We start from the raw sequence: 12901 nt of genomic DNA, 5'->3' as shown, positions 1-12901 counted from the left end.
CTAGCAGGAACCCGTCTAGCCCTAAAGTGGTGTCAAGAGAGGACAATATTTATTTATTATGCGATTGTGAAACTTCCAAGTTCTTATACCTTGGCCAATTTGTAAAGGTACTGAAGGGTACCTTTAAAATATTCCAGTTTGTGGTAGGGTTCCTCTACATCCAACAGGAAACATGGAATGAGTGATGGATGAGTCGAGGGCAGTGGCGTAAAGAAGGGCCCCGCTGACCCTGCTGTGCAGGGGGGCGCCGTCTTAGGGGGGCGCCAAATCGTTGTTTGAATGTGGGACAATTTCGTAAACTTAACTAAAGTACTAGCAAAACTGCGCGTTTTGCTCTAGATACACACTTTTTTAGAGATTTTACCAGCGTATCCTCTAAAATCACCTAATTTGTTCAATTTTAGGGAGGGGCACCATAAAGGGAGGGGGCGCCAACAGGGGAGCGCCTTTTGGGCGGGGGGGGGGGGGTCGGGCGCCAACAGGCAACGTTACGCCACTGGATGAGGGGCTTTAAGTCAGGCAGTCCTGACATTTACTTAAAATCACGTTAAGAAGATAGCAGTAACTAATCTATATCATTTACAGTACTCTATATGTGTACTGAAGGGTACCTATACAATATTCCAGTTTGTGGTAGGGTACCTCCACATCCAACAGGCAACACGGAATGAGTGATGGATGAGGGGGCTCAAGTCAGGTGTTCCTGTCAAAAGATCTGTAATTAATCTTGTAAGGGTACCACACAGTAGACATTACATTGTTGATTATGAACCGAAAGTTTATTTATACCCACAATCAATAAATTACAAATCCAAATATTCATATATAAGTAATGCAATACTAAATCGGTGAAATTGCATTTACGAAAGGTATTCTGCAAAGTAAAGGTATCTCGACAATATAACATTGAAGTATTAGAAATGGAACTTTATTATACAGCACTTTACAGCACTTTACAGTAGTGTAATAAACAATATTGAAACGAAATGAGGTATTTATATCCCGCTCACATGATTAACCGACAACACATGGAAGGTGGTTAACCATGTCATAGCGGCTGACTGTGAGTGATGTGAGCAAATGTGTAAAAATGGACAAGAATATAACTCAATATAAGAGGCTAGGACAAAATTAAAATAATATTAAACCAAATTAATTGAAATTAAACCAGAGAGGGCAAGAACTTGAGAAAAGGACGATACACTAACCGTACAAAAACTTAAATGACTTCCAGAGAAGTGTTAATGAAAATTTTACGGTAGCGCTCGATTTCTTTCATAAATTTCTCTTATAAATTTTCAAAGCAAAAAAAATATTTTTTCTTCCGTTTTCAAATTTTTTTAAACGTAACAAAACTATCAAATAGTATTATTGAAAAGTAGTTCAGCACTTTTTTTTTGGGACAAAAATCTTTTTCATGGGAGGTTCTTTGAAATTTTTACCGGGTTACTTCTTGTGTATGCTTATTATATTAATATAACTTACTGCGGCATATTAAAAACCAAAATATCTAATTTTTTACTTTTAGTTTAATTGACGATGTCAATTCATCGCAGCTCGGCGAGGCCCAGTAGCGTATTTTGCCGATCTAGTGGTTGCGAGAAGCATAATTGAGTGCGCGGCGCGGCCCAGTAACGCATCGCGCTACAAACTTTAAGTTAATTTAATTTTACAAAGCAGATACGCCATTTTAATTTGATCTGACTCGTTTAAATTTCTTTGAAGTAGCGCGCCGCTTTCTTTAAGTGCTACGAAACAGTGCGCGGCCGGGCTAGTACATTAACAATGTACAACATTTTAATGCATGCAGCATATATTTGATTGACGTTGTCAACCCTTCCAGATCGTTGCTCTTGCGCGGCGCGTCGAAGCGGCAAAATTCTCCAATTCATATGTTCTCCGCGCGCAGAGCAGTAATAGTCTCGTCGCTTTGTTATCCTCCGCATACTTTTGCACGATTTGACGATTGCATGCATTGATTGAATTATACTTTCAAATGCGCTGCGCCAAGCATATAATTTGAATTCTATGGTTCTAATGGCAATTGATTTGAATAAGAAGCGATTTCCGGGATCTTAATCATGTGTTATATATATTATGTATGAGTATTGCTGAAAGCACAGTGTAAGGCCTACACGGACCGCCTCTAACTAGCCAATCCCTGTTTACATGCCGTGTAGCAGGGGACTAGAAAGAGCTAAACTAGTAATATAAGCGGGGCATAGCCAATAAACTATACTCCCATCATTGAGTATATTACCAACCAAAAGGAAAATTTCCTTGTGTTTGGAATCTACCAAGACGAAAGTTGTACAATCCAGCGATTGTCTAAGAAGATCAGGGAGTGGGTTATTCCGTGTACGGAGCTCAACCAGCCTGGTAATATGTACCTGAATCCCTAGGCCCACAAGCCACCTTTGTACCCTGGGAGGATGATTACTACTGGATGTGGTTCATACATTGAGAACCTATCTGCCTTGACTGCATACGAATTGAAGAAGGCTATTTTAGATTATAGAATTATTGACACCCCTCATTTTCTGAGGAAGATTGATAGCTTGAATGAGTCCACCATATTGTTGGGTAAGGAGGTGATACATGTTGCCATAGATATATCCAACATGTTCACCAATATCCCCAGGGATATGGGGATCCAACAATGCACCAAGCACCTGAATGAAAGAAGTAGTTATGATCAATTGTTCAGTACAGAATGCATTATTAGTGCTCTAGAAATCACTCTTGATTACAACATAGCTTCGTTCAACGGTAACATACCGTCAGGAGCGTGGAGCGGCGATGGGTCCTAAGAATGGGTCCTAAGAACTCATGTGAGTATGCAGATTGTGCTATGGATAAGATCGATATTTTAGTTAATGAAAGAGATTTAGAACATGGCCCCCACACAGACCAGCATTCTGGGGTAGGTTGCGTGACGATATATACATGGCATGGCCTGGTACTGTTGAGGAGCTTCTACAATTTATGGAATGGCTCAATAGTATCCATCCGGACCTTGTGTTTACTTACGACTACTCTAAGGATGGTGTTGAGTTTTTAGACACCTATGTCTATGCTGTTGGCGATGTTATTCATACCAAACTTTACTCCTGATTATGGTCCAGACTTGTTCAGACCAAGCAGATCAGGTCTTAATCTGGTTTCATCCAATAGATGTAGTAAAAGTGCGACAAACGTCAAGAATATCCAGAAGTCTTTTCTCCCGGAGCGAGTTATTCCATATTGGAACAAACTCCCTCCGGACGTCAAGAACTCTGTGACAGTTTTAGGTTTTAAAATTAAATTAGAAGGATATAAGATAGATATGATTTCTAAAAGTATTACAAATGATTGCTTTTTTGGAATGTTTCTAATGAAGTTTTAGTAAGAATTGAGGGAGCCAGTTATGTCAGTAACAAAGAGAAACATAACAATTATCTTTGGTTCCATCCTTATGTGGCAAAGAAGCGTTTTATAAATCTTTATTCCACTGGGAAGTGTTTAAAATAGGATAATGTTTTTGATGAAATTGTTTTTAAATATTGTATTTGATAATTAATTAATGTTGGTGGGGAAATATTTATTATATATTTTTTCGCACAGTGCGATGATAGTTTGTAGACATGTGTGATGATGTGATGTCATAAATTTTACTTTACTTTACTTTTACTTTTACTCTAAGCCCAGTGATACCCACTGCTATCTCATCCCCACCTCATGTCATAGGAGCCATGTTCTCAAAAACATACCCTATGGTGTGGCGAGGCGAGTGAGGCAGAACAATAGTGAAGACACTAATTTCTTAGAGCAAAGGGAGGTATATACTGGTTACCTTGTAGCCCGTGGTTACCATTCTAGTATTGTAGACGATGCTTTCAACAAATTTAATGATATAACCAATAGGAAAAACTTGTATGCCCCTAAAAATAAGGATGAGACGACTACTTGTCTAATACCTATGGTGATGGATCAAAATCCAGCACTTCCCAACATGGGGAGCATTATTCACAAGTATAAGCACCTTCTTAATCTCGATCCAGCCTTGAAGAAGCTAGTACGTGCTGACAGTGTATTTGTAAGTCACCGAAAGAATCAAACTATCGGTGGCATGCTTGTACACAATAAGTATCGTGCTAGTGGAACTGTAAGCAGTGATAGAGATGGAGGAACCACTGCCAGTCAATTTCTTGAACCAGACGCTGCAATATGAATTCTTCTAAGACTGAAGTCATCGTTATATCCTCTAAATTTGACTCAACAAATATTCCAGCCTCTCTACAGATTGTTAAGGATCAAGAGCCACATGTTGTTAGTGGAACTGTGAAGAGTCTTGGGCTGTATTTGGACAGTTATCTTTCAATGAGTGATCAGATTACGTCAGTGGTTCAAGCATGTAATATTCAGATCAGACATTTGTGGTTTATTGCATCAAAACTGTCTTTTAACCTTAAGATTCAGCTTGTTCATGCTCTAGTACTCTCTAGAATTGATTATTGCAATAGCGTATATTTTGGACTGAGCTCTTATGATTTAAGTCGTTTACAGAAGGTGCTTATATTCTGCCTTGTAAACAAAGAGCAAATCTTCTTAATGCCTTCTTCCTGTCCTAAAACTAAAACTTCATCCTATTAAAGTAAAGGCCAGTTGTTACCACAAGCTATTATACCGTCCCTCTCAAAAACATGCCTCAGCCTCCATCAAAAACAATTTTAGTTTTCAGTCCTTCTAGTTTCCAAAAATCTACCGAGCTAGTGTTCTGGTGTGCACAAAAGCCCCTAAGCCCGTGCATTCCTTGCCCCCGCTAGCTGCCAGTCCTTGACAAACTTCCAATAGCAAAGATCAACTAGTCATTTACAAATTGAGCACTATACAATTTTAATTGTTTTAAATATTTGACTTTGTAAAATGAGCTAAAACATTGATTTATTAGTTTCATTGATTTATTAGTTTCATTGCAAAATTCTGCTGTAAGATTTATTTTCGGGAGAGGAAGAAAGGCACACACTACTCCACTACTTAAGAAAGTTCATTTTCTACCAGTTAGATTTAGAATAGATTTTAAGATTGCCCTACTTGCCTACAAGTGTTTAAATAATATAGCTCCTCCTTACTTAAAAGAGTTGATATCTCCTAGGCAGCAAAGTTTTAAAAATGTACGTCTTGATAATGATTATTTTTACCTTAGTTTTCCGCCCTCTCCTAACTATGTAAACACAGAGAAAGCTTTTAGTCACTGTGCAGTTAAAGTATTTAATTCCTTGCCATACGACATAAGATCAGCTGAGTCAGTTACATCTTTCAAGACCAAACTTAAAACATACTTCTTTTCTCTAGCATTTGATTGATTTTGCATTTACATAGGTAAAATGAACTTGTCATGTCTAATTTTCAATTAAACTAAGCTCAGTTAATGTAAGAGCAGCTTTAGAAAGCACTGGAGTTTATCTCCAGGATTAAATTATATCGAGTTATATGATTTAGCTATAAGGCGGTTTATAAATGTTGTATTTATTTATTTATTATTATATTGCCGGCTGTTCGGGAGGCTGACAACGCAGGGTGCCATGCCTGTGGAAAATGCTATGTTTGTAAGCAAAGTTTCCTGTCCCCTTGTTCCAAATTTAGTAGTCACCATTCCAAACAAGTTTTCCCTATTACTAAATATATAACGTGTCAGAGTAATAACCTTATTTATTTAATGGAGTGTAGAACTTGTAAACAGTCGTATGTAGGATATACTACTTCTAATCTCCCTAAGAGATTTTCTAATCATAAGAGCCACATTAAGAAAGGTATCAGGAGTTGTAAGTTAGTAAATCACTTTTTAGATATTGATCATGATTTAGATTTTAGTTCAGTAGCCTTATATAACTCTTCACTTAGTACGCACCTTTCTGTAATTATAGTGGACGCTCTAGAATTTAAACCTGAAATAAGTAAAGCAGATAGGGAAAAGGCCATGGAAGCTAGAGAGGGGTTCTACCAGACCCAATTGAAAACCCTTGAGCGTTATGGGGGTATGAACACCCTCGATAGTAACCACATCCTTTTTAAATCCGCTGGAGCTTAGTGTTTAGTTTATTTATTTTATTTAACATGATCTTAGCCTATAAACCCGTGTTTAGTTTACAATATTGCTATCAGAGACGTGTTATATTCATCACTATTTTAATATTTTTACTGCTTGATTCAGAGAAATCTAGCTTTTTCCGAGAAACTAATCTTTAATAGATTAGATAAAATGTACTCAGCCATTCTTTTTGTTTGATTATTACTCAGTATTTTTTAGTTTTGTACCGTTTTGAGTCACATAGTTTTGTACGTCTTCCTAAGACTTGTTTTCCTTTCCTAGTTTGTAAGTTATTTTAAAGATTTGTGTATATTCCAGTTGCTTTTAGAACAATTTTATCTCAGATAACGATGTTTAATAAAATGATGCAAAGAACTATTTCGAAGATCTAATCAACACCGACTTTTAATGTGTAGGAGTACAGCAACGAAATATATATATATTAAGCAGTTCAAGCTTTTTTCTACTTGATCATTGATGCGCTACAGCATACAAACATTTCGTTTTGTTGTGCGTGCTTGGTGCAACAAGCGGGGGGTTTTAGAGGGGTTTTATGTTTGCTGTCCATCTTTTTTTTCTCTGTACCCATGTAGTATAATACATATGTAGTATGTACCCATATAGAGCAATAAGTGTTGTTCTTAACATCGCAAATCTTATCCTCGTTCTTTGTATTCCTAATACCTCTCCTTCCTCTTTCTGGCTATGAGGTCCGCTAATCTGTTGAAATTAATACTTCATAATAAAATTACCATGTGTCCGGATGGTGTTCATCCAAAGTTGTTGAAATCGCTAGCTTATGACAACAATATTGTTGAAGCAGTTACTAAATTATTATAAAAGTGTTCGGAAACAGGATCTTCACCTGCAGTGTGGTAATCTGCATCTGTTGTATAGTAGCATTGTTTAAAAAGGGTACTAAATTCGATCCCTTAAATTATAAACTAGTTAGGGTGTGGAAAAGAAAGATGAGCCAAGACAACATGTGAGTAGTCTCTATGTCACACTGGTCTGGTTCAGCTCCTCTAGCACATTTAAGCGTTTGGTATGGTTTGCTAAATTGACAATAGTGTAGATGTGTTCAGTGGCGTAACGTTGCCTGTTGGCGCCACCCCCCCCCCCCCCCCCCCGGCCCCTCCCCCAGCAGTTTAGCTGGTACCGTCGCGTAGTTAAGTTTTTCCAAATTGTCCCACATTCAAACGACGATTTGGTACCCCCCTAAGGTGGTGCCTCCTGCACAACGGGGTCGGCGGGACCCTTTGTTACGCCACTGAATGTGTTGATTGTCAAATATGTCACGAGTGTGCGGCCATATCGTGGCTTTCACTAAATGAAATGATGATGAGGGTCACAACGTGACACAATGTATATTGGTATGGTGAGTTAAAACATTGAACTGTGGGCATGAAGGTAACCATTCAATTATTACGGTGGCATAAGACCCAACGTATGTACACTGACTTATGGCCCCCCTCCCCCCTGGCCCCTCCCCCATGTACGATGTGCTGATGGTAAAACACGGTGGTGGCATAGGACCCAACGTATGTACACTGACTTTTGACCCCCTCCCTCTTGTAGGTTTAATTGCATTTTGATGTCAATCTCATACCTGCAAAATCAGTATGGTAAAACTAAACGTTTTCAAAATTAATGTATTTTAATTCTCATCTTACTTTCAGGAATGTTAACACCAAAATTCAGTATCGAACAAACTGAGAAGTTTGTTATTGTAACCTTACACATTCCACATGTGAAAATATCAGAGTCAGAGATATTCATTGAGGACACAGAGTTCAAGTTCTATTTGAAGCCATACTATCTTCGTCTGAATTTCAGTAATGAGATCACAGAGGATGGATCAGAGCATGCTCAATATGATGTTGAAAAGGGTGATGTTATTGTTCATATTCCAAAGAAAAATCCTGGTGAAGATTTCACTGATCTAGCCATGATAAATAAGCTTCTTGCTCCAAAAAATTCCGTTAGCAAGCCTAAGATTGAAGTAATTGGCTCCTCTAATGATCAAGCAGTCAAACCCTTACCGTCTTTTCCAGAAGATTTCACCTGGGAATGGGACCAAGAATATCCTCAAGAAGATTATAGTTCTGACTCTGTATTCTATGGCTTTTGCAACAAGTATAAAAATCATTATGCTTCATTTGTCAATGAATTTCCAGAGTTATTGGATTTGCCTATGCCTGATCAAACTCACCCATATAATAGAAAGGCACTTCTTCAACTGGATTTGTTGGGGAATTTCGATATGGAACATTACTTGTCAGACTTCTTGAATATGAACGAATTTGTGGGTGATGTAATTCATTACCAACCAAGGTACATGAGTAATCCAGATCAATTTAGTTTTGTGGATGATGAGCAGCAGCTGTTATGTCAGTTACCTCATTGCACAATTAACATTGAGAAAATAGAGATTAAAAGAGCTTTGATTGGGCTGGTGGATATTTTATTTGCTTTTGTTTTTGATCATCTGACTAATTGTGGAGAGATATCAGTGGAATCGCCATGGAATATTTGCAAGATAAGTTCTCAGCTCTCTTGGCTTCATACTCCCTCAACGTTGAAAGAGTGCTTACAACTGAACTTTTCAAGGGCGTTGACTTTTCCACTTTACAGGCATTTTGATTTTTGTTCCAGAGTCTTAGAGGACTTAAAATTTATTGTTTCGAAAGGTCGACCTCTGATTTTGAAATGTCTTCTAGGTGTTTACGATATTCTGAGAAAACATGAATATTATTATCTTCACAATAATGTTTTTGTTAAAGATTATTGTTTGTGGATACAGACTGTTGATGAAAGGCATGTTAAGAAGCTGATAGAGGCATTGAACAATTTACCAGTCATAACTAAATCTGACTTGCCGTTCCCTCTTGAAGAATTTGAAGCATTTACTGACATGACTAATTTGGAAAGTTCTGAGGATTCAGAGACGTCTTGTTCAACAGAATCTGATGAATCCACTTCAGGGAGTGAATCAGATGACTCCTCAAGTAGTGAAATAGATTTGCGGAGTATGGCTGTCAAACAGTCAGTGTGTGATGAGAATGAGGACATTAATATGTCGTGTTTGAGCGCAGCAATTGATAACATTTCTTTAGCTAAGAATTCAGATGATTTTAACAAGCCGGCCAATGTTTTAAAACCCCTAATCGAGGAACTTGATTGAGTTTTTACAGCTTTCTCAACAAATCATGATATCATTTATTGCCATTGATGTTCAAGATAATATAATTATAATATAATTATAATATAATTATAATATAATTATAATATAATTATAATATAATTATAATATAATTATAATGATGAATGATTTGATATCATGAGATCTTTTAACTTGTATATTAAGATTTTAAATCTATTTTACTTTTAGTATAACGACATATTTTAATATTTTAGCTCCAGCACAGCATACAAATATACTATGATTCGACCAATTCTAATTTATGAATCATTTTATTTAAATTATTAGGGGGGGGGGGGGGGACAATTTGGAAAAACTTTAACTACGCGACGGTACTAGCTAAACTGCTGGGGCCGGGGAGGGGGGGGGGGGGGGCCGGGGGGGGGGGGGGGGCGGCCTTGACCACATTAATTAAAGTATATTAAAATGAAGGTTTTTTTCCGATTTTGACCTGGGGATATACTTCAATATACTTTAATATACTTTAACATACTTTATACTTTAAGATATTGATACTTGACCAATTTATGGGCCAAAATATATCAAATTTGGTGTTTTAATAACGAGTTTATTAATTTAGCTTGAAAAGAAACTTGGACAATGTTTAGACTGCTAATAATTTTAGTCATTAGTGTAACAAACACAATCTCTATTATCTGGGATTTGATGCTTGGTAAGACTATTTTTCAGATATTTTAAATCACCGCTCCGTAATTATTTCAGGATGGAGTGTCAGGACAGTCCTATTCTAAATTCCGACACAGCCTGGAAGCAACTCACTCATTATCTCAGCCCACCCAACACCATCACACCAGAGATAAAATCAAGATGTAAAGAGTTAATTGAGATACTTGAGAACTTTGGTTACCCTGTAAGGAAATGCCTTGGAAGTTGGTTCAGAGTCAAGTTCAAGTATTATTTTAAATCTGAAATTCTTCCTGAGGTCTTGACGGTTCTTGATGTTTATAGAGACTATGAAGCATTTGAAAATATCATTGTATTGCTGGGAAAAGGAGTTTTGAAGTTTCTTTTGTCGTTTTATCTTGTAGAAGAGACAGATTCGACCTTCCAGAAGAAGGACGTGTACATGGATTTCACAACAATTTTGTTGGAAATTGATGAGGTAAAGAAATTATTCTCAATGTGCTGTACGAATTTCTACAAACGAGGATTTGACTGTTTTGACAATCTCGATCAAGATATTGACGGTTCACCCACGGAGCATTCTACTGAATTGAAGAACTTTGATATCATTAACCGGTATCTGTGCTGTTTGTATTTATTTGATGAAGTTGTCTACGACGCAGTTCTCCATGTTCTTAGCTCTCAGATCAGACTTTTCATAACCGAAAATTTCTCGGGTTGTTCTCATGACACGAGTATCATGGGACCTGTAATGTCATGGCTCAATTCGTCGGTCATAACATTCATTCAGTTCATTACTCAACATCAGCTTGTACCTCCTAATATGGAAATATGGAAGAAGCGTCTCAAATTTTTCTGCTACAAAACAATTGCCACTGTACGTATCAACGACCTGTTTGAAATAATGGTCGATTACCCTGATTCCCATGCAGCTGTATTGGATATCAAAAAGTGTGTAGGACATATTCAGTGTAGTAACTATCTCATAAAGACAGTTCAGGATACATTTAAAGAGCGGCTCCTGCATCCTGGAGCTAACACAGATGATATAATTACTCAGTATTCTTCAGCTATAAAAGTTTTCAGGTTCCTTGATCCGTCCGGTGCCATGCTAGAGAAAGTTTGTGCGCCTGTGAGAAATTACCTGAAGCAGAGAGAAGACACCATCAGATGCATTCTGAACACTTTGATGAGTGAGGAGGAGAATGAACTGACTAGAGAACTTAGTGCCACCACTGGAACACTCTTTAACAGCAATGAAGACAGTGACTTGGAGATAGATGACTGGGAAAAGTGGAGACCTCAGTCAAAAGATATGCCAACTGATTTGAAATCTAAAACTTCCAAATCTGCTGATATAGTTTCAACTCTTTGCAATATTTACCGTAGTGCTGACTTATTTGTGAACGAGTATCGAAGTCTCATTGCTGAAAAACTTCTGACAACTTCAAACTACGATATAAGTGTAGAAATGAGAAATATGGAGTTGCTAAAAGTGGGATTTGGAGTAGATCTGTCACAGTGTCAGATAATGTTACAAGATGTTGTAGACTCCAAGCGCAATCACTCTAATATAATGAACAACGTCAAACAACAATTCCACTTTGACATCAGCACTCTCATCATATCTCACGTATTTTGGCCTAATCTCAGAAACGAAGAGGTGACCATTTACAAACCGTTACAAGATTATCTTGCCGGGGAATACCAGGCCGCTTATTCGGAATTAAAGAGATCAAGAACTTTGGAATGGAAGCTTAATTTAGGTTTTGTAGAATTGGATCTAGAGTTTGAGGAGAGAACACTCTCGTTCACTGTCTCCCCAGTCCAAGCAACTATAATCTTGTGTTTTGAGGAGAGTGAAAAATGTCACGCAGATACTATCTCCAACACTGTGGGTTTATCACTCAGTCAAACACGGAAAAAGCTAGCTTTCTGGGTGACAAACGGGGTGTTGAAAGAAACCTCTAAAGATATGTTTGAGCTGGAGAAGGAGGTGAAAGAGTCGGGGGGAATGGTGGTTGAGGAGATGGATAGTGCGATGGTAAAGATCGAGCAGGTTAGGGAGGAGGAGTTGGAGGGATACACTAACTTCGTCATGGGACTCATCAACCAGTCTGGACAGGTTAGACAAATCCTTCATTTCTGTAATATAAAATATTTTGTATGACTGTTATGCAAGGGTCGACCGAGTTCGAGTCCTCGGTTTTACCGAGAAATAGCGATTTTTCCTCGGCCTCGGCCTCGGTCAGGAGGACAATTCCTCGGTTTGCCTCGGCCTCGGTTAAAAATTAAGTTGCTATTCCTCGGCCTCGGCGAAATTTTGAAGATTTTAAGGGTCGACCTCGGCCTCGGTTTTACCGAGGAATAGCGATTTTCCTCGGCCTCGGTCAGGAGGACAATTCCTCGGTTTGCCTCGGCCTCGGTTTTATCAAAGCAAAATTTTCTCGGCCTTGGTCGCAAATCCTGCTCTCGGTCGACCCTTGTTGTTAAGTGTTTAATCGATCTTAATTTCAACGTAAATTGTATCCATAATTGTAAATAATATGAGAGCTTTCTTCGGCCGCATTAACCATGCTTACCACCCAGATAACGGTAGACCGGGTACACAAGATGTTGTCTTTGTTACTCTCCGACTCTGTAGCAGGCCAGCTCACTCAGGAGGAAGTCAAAAATTTCCTCGATAAGAAAGTGAAACAGAAACTCTTGGCATTCACCGGTGGAGTGTACAAAAAACCAAAGTGACGGCGGATGAGCTTATATCTTGACTCAATAAATGTTATTTGCTCAAATTTATTTGCTTTTTAATTGAATTAATTCCGTTTACAGAGTAATTTATTGAGATGACGAACTTAAGAATTGATAATTTTATCAGTATATTTGTACATCATATTTGTTTGCAAGTTTACAAAAATAGGTCTAAAAATAGGTCTTGTATAATTTATATCATCATCTTCTCTGCATCTTGTACATTCCTTATTGTT

At 37.9% G+C, this 12901-nt stretch overlaps 3 protein-coding genes across 3 annotated transcripts in view; all 3 read left to right on the top strand.

Moving 5' to 3' along the window:
- Positions 1–12901, top strand: part of LOC134816019 (cytosolic non-specific dipeptidase-like) — a 104686-nt gene that overhangs the window by 26129 nt on the left and 65656 nt on the right. The gene's annotated exons all lie outside the window — the stretch shown is intronic.
- On the top strand, positions 7747–9304 carry LOC134815681 (protein SHQ1 homolog). Its single transcript, XM_063824244.1, has one exon. It carries the CDS (start codon positions 7752–7754, stop codon positions 9252–9254), a length of 1503 nt encoding a protein of 500 aa, XP_063680314.1. The 5' UTR covers positions 7747–7751; the 3' UTR covers positions 9255–9304.
- On the top strand, positions 9991–12880 carry LOC134814912 (anaphase-promoting complex subunit 2-like). The gene is made up of 2 exons (XM_063823249.1): positions 9991–12042; positions 12507–12880. The coding sequence occupies exons 1-2, from the start codon at positions 9997–9999 to the stop codon at positions 12660–12662; spliced, it is 2202 nt and encodes a 733-aa protein (XP_063679319.1). The 5' UTR covers positions 9991–9996; the 3' UTR covers positions 12663–12880.

The sequence above is a fragment of the Bolinopsis microptera genome, chromosome 5 (assembly GCF_026151205.1).
Source record: "Bolinopsis microptera isolate Bmic1 chromosome 5, MBARI_Bmic_1.0, whole genome shotgun sequence".
Lineage (NCBI taxonomy): Eukaryota > Metazoa > Ctenophora > Tentaculata > Lobata > Bolinopsidae > Bolinopsis > Bolinopsis microptera.
This window is presented reverse-complemented; position numbering and strand designations above follow the sequence as displayed.

What these genes read in the sequence shown, in the direction of transcription:
- LOC134815681 (XM_063824244.1), top strand. Translation starts at nt 7,752, where the DNA reads ATGTTAACACCAAAATTCAGTATCGAACAAACTGAGAAGTTTGTTATT.
- LOC134814912 (XM_063823249.1), top strand. Translation starts at nt 9,997, where the DNA reads ATGGAGTGTCAGGACAGTCCTATTCTAAATTCCGACACAGCCTGGAAG. An exon ending in TCATCAACCAGTCTGGACAG is followed by an intron (nt 12,043 to 12,506) that starts GTTAGACAAATC and finishes CTTACCACCCAG; the next exon opens with ATAACGGTAGACCGGGTACA.